The sequence below is a fragment of the Stegostoma tigrinum genome, chromosome 20 (genome assembly GCF_030684315.1).
Source record: "Stegostoma tigrinum isolate sSteTig4 chromosome 20, sSteTig4.hap1, whole genome shotgun sequence".
NCBI lineage: Eukaryota > Metazoa > Chordata > Chondrichthyes > Orectolobiformes > Stegostomatidae > Stegostoma > Stegostoma tigrinum.
Window position 1 is genome coordinate 56,588,869 of NC_081373.1, and position 12,337 is coordinate 56,601,205.

Here is a 12,337-nt window from a genome sequence, read left to right on the forward strand (position 1 = left end):
TTACCACCTCCAAGGCTAAAAAACATTCTTCCCAAAATGCAGTGTAGGCAACTGAATGAAGTTTCTTGGTTTCTGTCTGGAATTTACAGGAAACAAGCTATTTTGGATCTGTTTAATGTGTGATAGGGTAGGATTAAATAATTAATGATAAAAGATCATCTTGATAAAATTGAGCAAAATATGGTTGATTTGTGTTCGATTTGAGGAAATGTAGCCCTGAAACTAGTGTCTTGCCTTGAAATGGCCTTTATTTAACATTGCTATGGACCAGGTCAGACCCCCTTTATGTATATCAAGGAGACGGTCAAGATCCTAACTTTTTTAAAAATCTTATTTGAAGGCAAACATAAAGTGCTATGTTCCAGATGTAATTCAATTGGTTACAATTCTCGGCTTTCAGTAAAACATACACTTGATTCTTATTGTACAGTTAATATACAAACAAAAGAAGGAAGAATTGGTATAATTTTTTAACTCTGTTGGACAACTTTAATGGAATAATAGATTTTATAGAATAGAATTGAATCCCTACAGTGTGGAAACAGACCTTTTTTTTGGCCCAACAAGTCCACACCGAACTATGAAGCATCCCACCCAGACTCACCCCATCTATGCTACACATCTCTGAATACTATGGACAATTTAACATGGCCAGTCCACCTAATCTGCACATCTTTAGACTGTGGGAGGAAACCAGAGTACCAGAAGAAACCCACGTAGACACTAGGAGAATGTGCAAACTCCACATAGACAGTTGCCTGATGGTGCAATCGAATTTGGGTGCCTGCCACTGTGAGGCAGCTGTACTAGCCACCATGCTGCCTTTTGGTATTAAATAATTAAACCGCAAGCGTTCCAATTTACATTCATTTATGCTATAACATGATGGATGTATTCCCATGCAAATTGGGTTATGGAAAATCATGTTATAGAAATAACAGGACCTATAGGGGGGGGAAAAAGGATTACAGGCAGACCGTCAAAAAATGTCATGTGAAATTGCTCAAAAATCACACAAGAGCCTAATACAAAGGAAAGCACAATTTAAATACGTTTAATTCATATCTAATAATTAAATTTAAAACAATTGAACACCATGTCTTGAAAAAATGTCAAGATGATTTGATGGAGAGGAGGTTTTGAGGTTCTGTTATTAACGCAGGGGCTGAGGGTCATTGTGTTCGTCATCGTCATCATCAACATCACCACCTTCAAGTGTAGTTGTGGTTGCAGGGTTAGGGTTTAAAAAAAAATAGTTAATCCAGAAGTTGAGAGGTGTGGTTCATTGTTTCTTGAGGGTAGGCTTAAAAGACAACTAGTTATTGCTGCTTTGCCCTTGTGTTGTCTTTCATGAAGAAGCAGTTCAAAAGGTGCCCAGTAAGATCTTATTCTAAGCACTGCTGCCTTCTGCAGTGGAATCATTGTCCTCCCTGAGAGCGGAACTGCTTCTCGATTTCCTTCAGGAAAGAAGACAAAACAAGTGGAAAGCTCTTCAGTGCTGACCCTGGACTAGTTCATCTTCATCTCCAGCTTCCATTTGCCCCCTCAGCGACAAATTGTAGATCAGCTGTACAGAGGTCTTCACAGTGGGACATGATCAGCTTGCCAACATCCTTGCTCTCCACTTCTTCAAACCCAGCTTGCTTTGCAAGATCAAAACAATGTTCTTTGATTCTTGAGCTCCTTTTAACGGATCAAAGATTTTAAAATTGTTTAAAAAAAATCTAGGAGAAGCTTCTGCCAAACTGCATGTAAGCAGTCCTCTCTGACATCACCCCAGGCCTCCATGATAATGTCAATTGCATACTTGATGTTTAAAATCTTCCAAGTTGAAGAACACTGTCCTTCCCCTCACTAGCTGCAGTCAGCTTCTTAAATGTGTGCCTTAAATAATAAGCTTTAAAAGCTGCTATTGTACCCTGCCTCATGGGTTGCATAGAGGTTGTGTTTCAGGGTAGAAATAGCACTTTGTTTTCAGACTAGTCACCAGTGGGAGGATGCCTTGGTGCCTTTATCCAGGATGAGGAGTCTTGGAATCAAATTTTTTTTTCCAGCAATTCTTTCTAAAAACATCTACCAAAGCATCAGCAGTAACGTCAGGAGAAACTTGCCCTATCATCCAACCTCTCTCGCTTCACCTAAAGTAGATGGCTAGAGTAGACTTAAGGTAACCTTTCAAGGCTCGCAGGTTGGCAAAGTGGTACACCACCACAAGCTTAAGCTTTAACTCTCCACTGGCATTGGCGTCCAGCTGCACAGTTATATGATCCTTTGCCACCTTAAAGCCTGGAGCATGTGCTTCATTCGTAGAAATATAGGATATTGATGATATTAGCTTCTAGTACAAACCTGTCTCATCCAAATTGAAAATTTGATCTAAGTTGTAGCCGCCTTGGTTAATTTCATGTTTTTACTATGGAAGGAAATGCCATTGTATGCTCCTTGTCTGCTACCTGCACTGAAGCTTTGCTGCATAACTTTTATAATATGAAAAGCATAGTGGTTCTTAAAACCTGCAAACAAGCCACTGCTGGCACTAAAGGCCGGAACATCTGCAGGATTTTCAGTTTTTTTTCAAAAGAAGGAACGTGAGGCGGCACAATGGCTCAGTGGTTAGTATTGCTGCCTCAGCACCAGAGACCGGGGTTTGATTCCACCCTGGGGTAACTCTGTGAAGTTCGCACATTCTGTGTCTGCATGGGTTTCAGTCCAGAGGTATGCAGGCTAGGGGATTGGCTATGCTAAATTGCCCATAGTGTTCAGGAATGTGTAGGTTTGGTGTATTAGCCATGGGAAATGCAGGGTTACAGAGAAGGGTTGGGGGGAGGGGGGGGGAGCGGTGGTGAGGAAGGAATGTGTCTGGGTGGGATGCTGTTCAGAGGGTCAGTGTGAATTTGTTGGGCCGAAGGCCAGTTTCCAACTGTAGGGATTCTGTGATCATAAATTGATATGGCTTTCTCCTTTTATGTTGAGAAAGGTGGAGCCACATTCTTTTATCATTTGATCTTCTAGCTACACACTTAGCTGCTCCATCTCTTCACAGGGAGAGTGCAGGGAAGTGGTGTTGAAATGCCCATCAGCCATGATTTTAAATGGCGGAGTGGACTTGATAGGCTGAATGGCCTTACTTCCACTCCTATGTCTTATCTCCTCAAACTCCTCTGTTTGTGACCTTGCAGATTTGCCAGCACTGTCTTTGTTGCAGCAATGCATCTTACTTTAATCTTTTCTGCATTGTCTCTAATGGCACATAAAGTAGACACCTATATTGCTGTTACAGGTACTGTATCACATGTTCTCTATTTACAGTCAACACTTTATAACAGCTAGCTTCTCCTCCAGTTTTGTAGCCTTTTTATTACATTCACCACTGCAGTTTTATCAACAGGATGCTTCTTGCTGACATTCTTGTCACTTTGCTGTATTAGCCACTAAATTCAGAGGACGGAATTTGCAAAAAAGTCAAAAGCCAGAGTGCTATACCCCTCTCGGAAAGCACTCCACAACACAGTCTGCGAAATGATCACATGCACTAACAGCCTGCAAAATGATCATGTGATGTTGATGCATGCTGCTGTGTGCCCTGATGGAATTGCGTTTATAGCTAACACAGGTGCATGTTTTAGAAATAGTGTTCCCCTATTTGTCATTCGAGTTATAGCCAATTTGTGTTGCTGGGACGTGCATTATATAGGAGAACCAAGTAGTAACATTCCATAAACACATCCTTGGCAAAGGCAACGTCAGGAAAATAGATTCTCATATGCAGTGTTTCTCTAGTCCAGGGCAACAAGATGAATTCTTACCTTTTTGCTGTGGTTGAGAGATGTAACAGCTTCCACAGCCAACTTTAAAACCCCTAACTACTGAAAGTAACCTAAACCTCTGGTTCTGCGGAGCCTACCTCCGTTCACTTCATGCTGCTTCTACTGTTCCAACTTAAAAACAAATCACAAGGCCCAAGCTGTTTAGTTTACTTTATTGGCTTGGACAAGATAGCTTGTCACTTAAGGCTCAAAACCTCTCCCAAAAAAAAACCTCCAACCAATACACACCTGTCAAAACAATAATATTGTCACTTGAGAACAATAAGTAAGAAGTGTCATGGGAAAGTGGTTTAGACAAAGATAATACATTCAAGCACAGTCATAATGGTTTTGTGAACAGGGTGTTGTTTCCAAAACACATTCATTGTTTAAGTATCAACAAAGTCTGTTGATCTTATATTCTTACCGTCACCCTTTCCCAACCGCACTCTGTTACCGCCATCATTCCCTGACTGTTTCCTGTTTCTCTTTCCTGCCTGTTTCCCCCACTTTTCCTAGCTAAACTCCCCCTCTCCATTCTTGACTCTTCTTCCCCCTTCCTCTTTGCTTTTCTCCCCTGTAACTTCTGGGTGAATGGTGACGTGGCTGAGGCTTCCTTTATTGCTTGGCAGGATGTGGAGAGTGACATTTTGGTACAGATAAACATGAAGCAGGAGATGGAGCTGGCCATGAAACTGCTGGAGAAAGATATCCACGAGAAGCAGGATGCACTGATTAGCCTTCGGCACCAGCTCGAGGAGGTGAAAGCTATTAATGTGGAGATGTTTCAGAAGCTTAAGGTAAGCAGCTTTGAGTCATATGCTGTCGGTTTCCATATTGTGAGAATTTAAAAACATTTTAACATTTTGAATGTGAACATTGAGATGACCAGTTGTTATTGCAGTAAAGCTGTCTTGCATGCAGTATAGTCTTCAGGTTAAGTGGATACTTCATCCTCTTTTGAACTCCTAAATTCACGAGAACATAGCTTGACCCATCAAGTAATTTTGACCATTCTGGTAAATCTGTTCCTCTCCCTCTTCAAGGCCAGTAAATCCATCCTAGGGTAGTCGTCTGAACTGCTTGCAATAATTGGGATCTGTAGGTGCAGTCTTAATGTGGTTTTGTATAGCAGCAGCATAAATTCTACCCACATGCATTCCATTCTTCAGATACAAAGGCCTGAATTCCATGAAAATATTCATATTTTCTATACCTGTTTGTGGAATTTTAATGGTCTTTGTACTTTTTCATGATTTAGAAAGTACTGTTCTATCCTATTTTAAGTCTAAAGTGAATAACCTCCTATTTGTCCATACTGAAATCCATTCACATGGGCTTATTTATTTAATATGTCAATGTTTCTGGTAGCTTTCTGCCCACCCACGTTCCTGTTTCTATTGTTCATTCATGGAATGAGGACATTGGTGGTTGCCCTAATGTGGTGAGCTGCTGCCTTGAACTGTTGTCTGTTTGCTGTAAATAGACCCACAATGCCATTGCAGAGTGAAGTCCAGGATTCCATGCCATTGAAAGAATATCATTATACTTCTAAGTTAGAATGATAAGTGGCTTGGTGGAGAACTTGTGGATAGTGGCGTTCCCATGCATCACATTGACCTTTATAAATGATATTCATTCTGGATTTGGAAGGTTTTGTCTAAGGAATCTTGGTGAAATTCGGCAGTGCTTCTTGTAGATATGTTGATAGTGGAGGGAGTGAAGATTTGTGAATGTGGTTCCAATCAAGTGGGTTATGATGTCCTGGAAGGTTTAAAGTATTGGCAAAGATCTGTAGCTTGAGTTGTGGATGAAGTTGTTGACTTGCTTGCTGACCTGGCTTGTTTTTGTTCAGATGGTTCGTCACCATGCTAGGTGTCATCATCAGTGGACCCTCTGAAGTGACATTATTCTACTCTACTTGAAATTTATGCTAAGATAATAAAATGTGAGGCTGGATGAACACAGCAGGCCAAGCAGCATCTCAGGAGCACAAAAGCTGATGTTTCGGGCCTAGACCCCTTCATCAGAGTGGGGGATGGGGAGAGGGAACTGGAATAAATAGGGAGAGGGGGGGGAGGTGGACCGAAGATGGAGAGTAAAGATAGGAATCTCCAGCATCTGCAGTTCCCATTATCTTTGAAATTTATGCTGTTCAGCCCATTATGGGGAGTACTGCTATTTCTGGTTTTGTAAACCCATACAGATCAAATGAGGTCTAATTCTATATGTTTGATTGAAGTTTGGGAGGAGAACAATGCCTCTAGGAATTCCTGTGTCTGTTTGGCTTGGATTACTATGGTTACTTTGTCCCAGTTAAGCAGATCACCTTTGTCTGAAAATGCACATATTAAGGAGAGTTCATTTGTGCCATTTTTTTTGCTGCTAGCTGTTGTTTGTTTGTTTGGTTTCCTTCCTGTCTGTCAGATGTAATGTTTGGCACTTGTTGCATGGCATTTTGTAAACAACTCATTCTGCATGTTGTGGGAATGGGGTCTTTAATCCTTGTAAGTGTTTGTCGCATAGTTGCTGGTGGTCTTGGTAGTCTTGTCAGGTCCACTATGTTCCTGATGTAAGGAGGTGTGGTGTGTGTGTGTGTTAAGTCGTACTGGTGTCCTCTTGTCTGTTATGTAGGTATCTATGGATGAAGTTGCGGAGATATCCGTTTAAGGTGAGGATCTTGTGGAAGTATTCTTCCCAGCATAATTCTGGACTATTGCAGTATGCCCTGACACACTTAAATAGTCTCCTAATGCAACTTTGTTTGTAATTGTTGGGGTGGTTGTGGTGGAAGTTGAGGATTTGATCAATATGGGTTGCTTTTCTGTGTACTAAGGTTGGGAACTCCCCCATTTTGTCAGTTGTTCTACTATAACATCCAGAAACGGAAATTGATTGACGACTACTTCCCTTGTGAATTTATTCCTGGTGAATACGCTGTTGATGAGATGGTGGGTCTTTGTTAATTTGTTGTGTTTAATGACTAATGTGTCATCTACATACCAGATCCACAGTTGAGATTAAATGCAGTGGAAGGTGGTGTGTTCTAGTCTTTGTATGACTGCTTCTGCAATGAATCCTGAGATTGGTGACCTATGGGTATGCCAGTGATCTGTTTGTATGCTTGACCATTAAAGACAGTGTCTGGTGAGGTAGATGTCTAGTAGTTTGAGTATGTTGCCATTACTGATGGAGTTGCTGGTCTGCGTTGCTGTTTCCTCTAATAATGTGACCAGTGTTTCTGTGGCTAGTGGGATGTCAATTGATATGAATAAAGCTGTGATGTCAAAGGATACCATAATCTTGTTGCTGATTTTTATGTTCTTGAGGGTGTTGAGGAAATCTTGGGTTGAGTGGATAGAATGAGGTGATCCATCTAGCAGGTTTTTCAACTTCTGTTGTTGGTCCTAAGCCAGTTTGTATGAAGGTGTGACTGATAGTGCGTATGAGAGTGATGTCTCGTTTAGTACTTCACTTTAGGCAGTCCATAGAAGCAGGGGTGTTTGAACCGTCTGGTTTCATTCTCCCTTTGAAGTCTCTTGGTTATCTGCCCTGCATTCATTAGTCGCTCCAGTGTCTGGGTGATCTTATTAATTTAAAAAATGAAAAGAACTGTGGATGCTGTCAATCAAGAACAAAAACAGTTGCTGGAAAAGCTCAGCAGGTCTGGCAGCATCTGTGAAGGAAAGAGTTAAACAGGGTCTGGTGACTGTGAGAAAGTTCTGAGGAAGAGTCACCAGACCCGAGACGTTAACTGTGTTTTCCTTCACAGATGCTGCCAGACCTGAGATTTTCCAGCAACTTTGTTTTTGATCTTATTACCTAGTGGTGTTAGGTCTATTGCCACCTGTTTGGTAAGGTGGTTATATCTACAAGCAATGTCTATACTTGCTTAATGTAGTCTGGTTTGTTCATAATGACAGTCATGCACCCTTTGCCTGCTGATTGATAGGATTATAATATCCTTGTCCTTTGAGTTTGTCTCGTGCTTTTCTGTGTTCAGGTTGTCCCCTTTTTGTTCCTTCTGCGTAGGATTATAGTTTGTCGGCTGGCTTGTTTATGCTTCATCTGTGAGTTAGTTATCTTTTAATGTATTGTCCAGAGCAGCCATGAAATCTGTTCTGTTCCCATCTTTGTGGTTATAGTTCAGTCTGTGTAATAGAACATCTTGGTTTCTGTGAGTTTCTTGTCCATGTGTCTAGTTTGTTGTTGCCCTTGTTTTTGTGGTGGATCAGTTTGAGTTTCTCCTATATTTTTTGGTCTGCAATTTCTCATTCGTGCCTGTGCAGTCAGTTTATGAGCATCATTAATCATTGCTCGTAGTATACTTCTTGGTCTGTTCAGCTATTTTATAGCCTGTAGGTTGCTGAGTGGAAGTTTGTATTTCATGCAGTGGGACAGTACCTGGTTTCCGAGACTTTCACGGAGGAAGAGAAATTGTTCAGAGCTCAGTCAGTTGGTGAAGGTTTCCCATGTCTGGCCTCTTTTTTTGTGTGTTACCTCTGTAACAGTTTAAAGTATTGGCAAAGATCTGTAGCTTGGTTGTTCGCTTGCTGGTCGAGCTGGCTTGTTTTTGTTCAGACATTTCGTCGCCGTGCTAGATGATGACATCCGCGGAGTTTCCAATGAAGTGATATTGTTCTACTCTGCTTGGAATTTATGCTGGCGGTCTGTTAAGGTGAGTACGGTCACTTCCAGTTTTGATCTGTATGGGTTTATAAATGGGGTCCAATTCTATACATTTGATTGAAGTACAGACAGAGAACCATGTCTCCAGGAATTCTTGTGTTTTGGCTTGGGCTGCTATGGTTACTTTGTCCCTGTTAAACTGATAGCCTTCCTTGTCTGACTGTACAGATATTAAAGAGTTCGTCATGCTGTTTTGATTCTAGCTTAATGTTCGTGTATTCTCATGGCTACTTCCTGTCTGTGGGATGTAATGTTTGAGGCAGCTGTTGCACTGTATTTTGTACAGCATGTTCATTCTGCATGTAACAAACATGGACTCCTCCAGTATCTGAGGAGTCACCAAGTGTCGCTGAACATCATGCAGTCATCAGTGAACATTTCCATGTCTGACCTTGTGATGGAGAGAATGTCGTTCACTGCAACCATCAGTTTTCACTGATTTTTCAAAACAATATCTAGAATCTGAAGAACAGTCTCTGGACTTGGAACTTTAACTTTGCCTTCTTTCCACCGATGCCAAATCTGAGTTTCTCCAGCAATTTCTATTTTTGGTTTCAGATCTCCAGAATCCGCAGTAGTCTTGCAATCACTGGTTAACTTAGCAATACGTCTTTCTCTCACATTGTTTAAGTTGTTGATGTTAGCAATGACTGTTTGTTTGTTTGAGGGCCCAGAGATATCTTTGAGGAGCATCATTAGTCAAATCTTTTTACTTGCAGTCCCTACCACTATCCCATCATGCTATCTCTTGAAGATTGATCACGAGAGCAATAGAACAATAACTTGTCAGTTCCACAAGTTTCAGCTTTAAGTACCTCAAGACTGTGTCACCGAATTAAATGGCTTCTGGAATATCATAAGATCACACCTACAGACGTTCCACTATCTGTTGCTGCCGTCATCTCTTCAGAACACAGGGGGTCCCTGATTTACAAATGTTTGACTTACAAATGCTCGTGCTGTGCAATCCCATGCAGGGATGCAGTTTTAAATGACCTCCCCAACAGCACCAGGGACCCAAGTTGGATTCCAGCCTCTGACTGTCTGTTGAATTTACATATCGTCTCCATGTCTGCATGGGTTTCGTCCATGTGCCCTGGTTTCCTCCTGCAGTCCAAAGGCACGTGGGTCAGGTGGATTGGCCATGCTCAATTACCCATAGTGTTCAGGGATGTGTAGGATAGTTTAAATAACAATGGAAAATGCAGGGTTACATGAATAGGGTAGGAGTTTGTGTCTGGACAGGATGCTGTTTGGAAGGTCAGTGCAGACTGAATGGCCTGACTCCGCACTTCTCGGTATTTTGTGTTCTAACATTTTCCAAAGTTGGGAACATCTGTGCTATAATCTGTGTACAAATTAACTCGCAAATGGACTTGAACAGAATCTCTTTGCAACCCAGAGATTGCCTGTATTTAAACAGATTAGTCAGGTTTTGTTACAAACTGACACTGAACCTCTGATCAGCTCAAAATTTTCAAGAAGTTCAGTCAGAATTCATTAATTACAGTCTCCTATAATTTCGCCATGGTGTTTAGGCTGTCACCTTTCTGAATCTAAAGGACTGAACCTCCAAGCCAAGAATTTTGATTCCCTCGCCTGTAACCTTCTAGTGTTTTTCATTCACCATCTTTAAAACTCTGGGATGGAAACTGTCTGGACCTGGGGAGTTATATCTGAATAATGCCACTAATTTTTCCACTGCTAACTTGCATTAATCTTGGAAGCAAGTTGTTTATTCAGCATATCCACCACTTCCTTCTTTATCAGCAACATCTGTTGAAGGTAGCCTTGCCCTGAATCTTGAACATTTTGTAGTTATTTCATATTTTTTGCTTTCAAACACTGCATTTGCATTTGAACATAATTTCAGTCAGCATTAGGCTATTGACTGACTAAATCTGTCTCCTTAACCATTACTAAATCAAATACTGTTTGTCCTCTTGTCAGTTCTAGGACATGCTGTTGTTGAAAACTATCTTAGCACACAAGAAATTCATTCTTCTGTTTATGTCTATCAGTATGAAAGTTAAAATCTGCCATAAAAGCCATCTGCATGCAAACCTAATCATGCATTTATTTAATCCACCACCTCAATTGCTACCAGAGCACAATGCATGCAAGAGTCTGCTAGCATCTTGTTGTATCCCCTCTTGTCATGGAAATTAGTTAATTCTTAATATTAAGACTATTCCTCTGTACTAACATTCTCAGTTTGCCTGTGGACCTCATAATTGGTATATTCAGCTACCTGACAGCCATTGCTCTCATAGTAAGTATTAAGTATCAAACTAAGTTGTTTGTATTGGTTGTTTGGTCCTGCATATCTCATGGCTGAGATGTGGAGATGCCAGTGTTGGACTGGGGTGGACAAGGTCAAAGATCACATGATAGCAGGTTATTGTCAATTTAGGTTTATTTGAAAACACAAGCTTTATAAGCTCAACTTCTTCCTCAGGCACAGTGTGAGAGAGAGGGTATAAGACACAATGTTACAAGCAGAAAGGCAACAACCTTAAAACTGGCTGCCTCTTAAATTTTTATTCTTATGGAGAGGAGACAACGGATTTAAAATCCAAAATTCCTTTCAAGTCATTGTCCTGAGGTAATTAAAGGTTTTGTCAGTGTATCCAAGAGGTGACATCTTGGGTCAGACAATACATTTTAAGAGATAAGTAAAGCTGGAGGAGCACAACAGGCCAGGCAGCGTCAGGAGCAGGGAAGTTGACATTTTGGGTCAGGATCCTTCATCAGAAATGTACGCTGTGTTCCTCCAGCTCTACACCTGTGTTGTCTCTGACTCTAGAATCAGCATTCTTACTATCTGAATGCATTGTAAGGGTCTTGCTTAAAATCTGCCTGTGTTTTTAAACTGGGGTCAGATTTTATTTTATTGAGCAAAACTGTGTGTGAGAGTCACCTGTAGTCCAGTGTGATCCCAAAATCACGATTGAGGCCATCCTAGAGGGTATGAAACTTAACTATCAGCTTCTGCTTGTCTCACTGTCTGTCTCTCATGCATACCCTTGCCTGCGACCCCCAAAAAAAAGTCTCACCCCAGTTTCAAACATGGGCAGATGGTAAGCAAGACATCACACCGACAATGCATTGTCTGACCCAAGATGCACCTCTTGTATATGTTGATAAAACCTCTGATTATCTCAGGACAATGACTCGGGAGGAATCTTTATTTTGCATTTGAATCAGCCTCCTTCAAAGCCAACTAAAGATTCAACTAGAGGCAGCTGGTTTTAGGGTCGTTACCTTGGTGCTTATAAATTGTCTTGTACCGTCTTACGCTGCCTGAGGAAGGAGCTGAGCTTCAAACACTTGTTTTCAAATAAACCTGTTAGACTATAACCTGGTATCATGTGATTTTTGATCTCATGGCTGAGGCTCAGGGCTCAGAGTTCAGTTCCGGGTGGTTGAACTCCATTCTTAAGATATGACTTTCTTTTGAAATCTAGGGTTCTGAAGATGGCTTGAAGCAGAAAAGTGAGATGATGACTCGGCTGGAAGAGAAGACCAACCAAGTGACAGCTGCAATGAAACGGATGGAGCAAAGGTATAACAACCCAGTCGATACCTGACCCCCACCCCGGCCGCCACCGCCACCTCTTCCCAACCCTTGCAATGAAACGGTTCCACAGGTGCTGGCTCCTTTACCCTTTTTTGCTTATTCTTCATGCATCCCATGTCTCGGGTACTGGAGCCTGCTGTCACCTTTTCCCAAACCCAGCCAGCTCAATTTCTTTCAGTGCACACATACGTTTTAGGAAAGGTCAAAAACCGACAGGAGCATGTTCCTTGCTTATTTTATTTATCTGCATATCTTGAGGGAT

General features: G+C 41.4%; 1 protein-coding gene across 10 annotated transcripts in view; it reads left to right on the forward strand.

Moving 5' to 3' along the window:
• rufy2 (RUN and FYVE domain containing 2) overlaps positions 1 to 12,337 on the forward strand; it is a 65,535-nt gene that overhangs the window by 28,796 nt on the left and 24,402 nt on the right. For all 10 annotated transcript variants that reach the window (XR_007249543.2, XM_059653193.1, XM_048550818.2 and 7 more), the window contains 2 exons: positions 4,439 to 4,606; positions 11,963 to 12,060. Coding sequence is in view for 9 of the 10 variants with exons in the window: in XM_059653193.1 (XP_059509176.1) it covers positions 4,439 to 4,606; positions 11,963 to 12,060 (266 nt within the window). In the remaining variant the exon portion in view is untranslated. The remainder of the gene's footprint in view (positions 1 to 4,438; positions 4,607 to 11,962; positions 12,061 to 12,337) is intronic.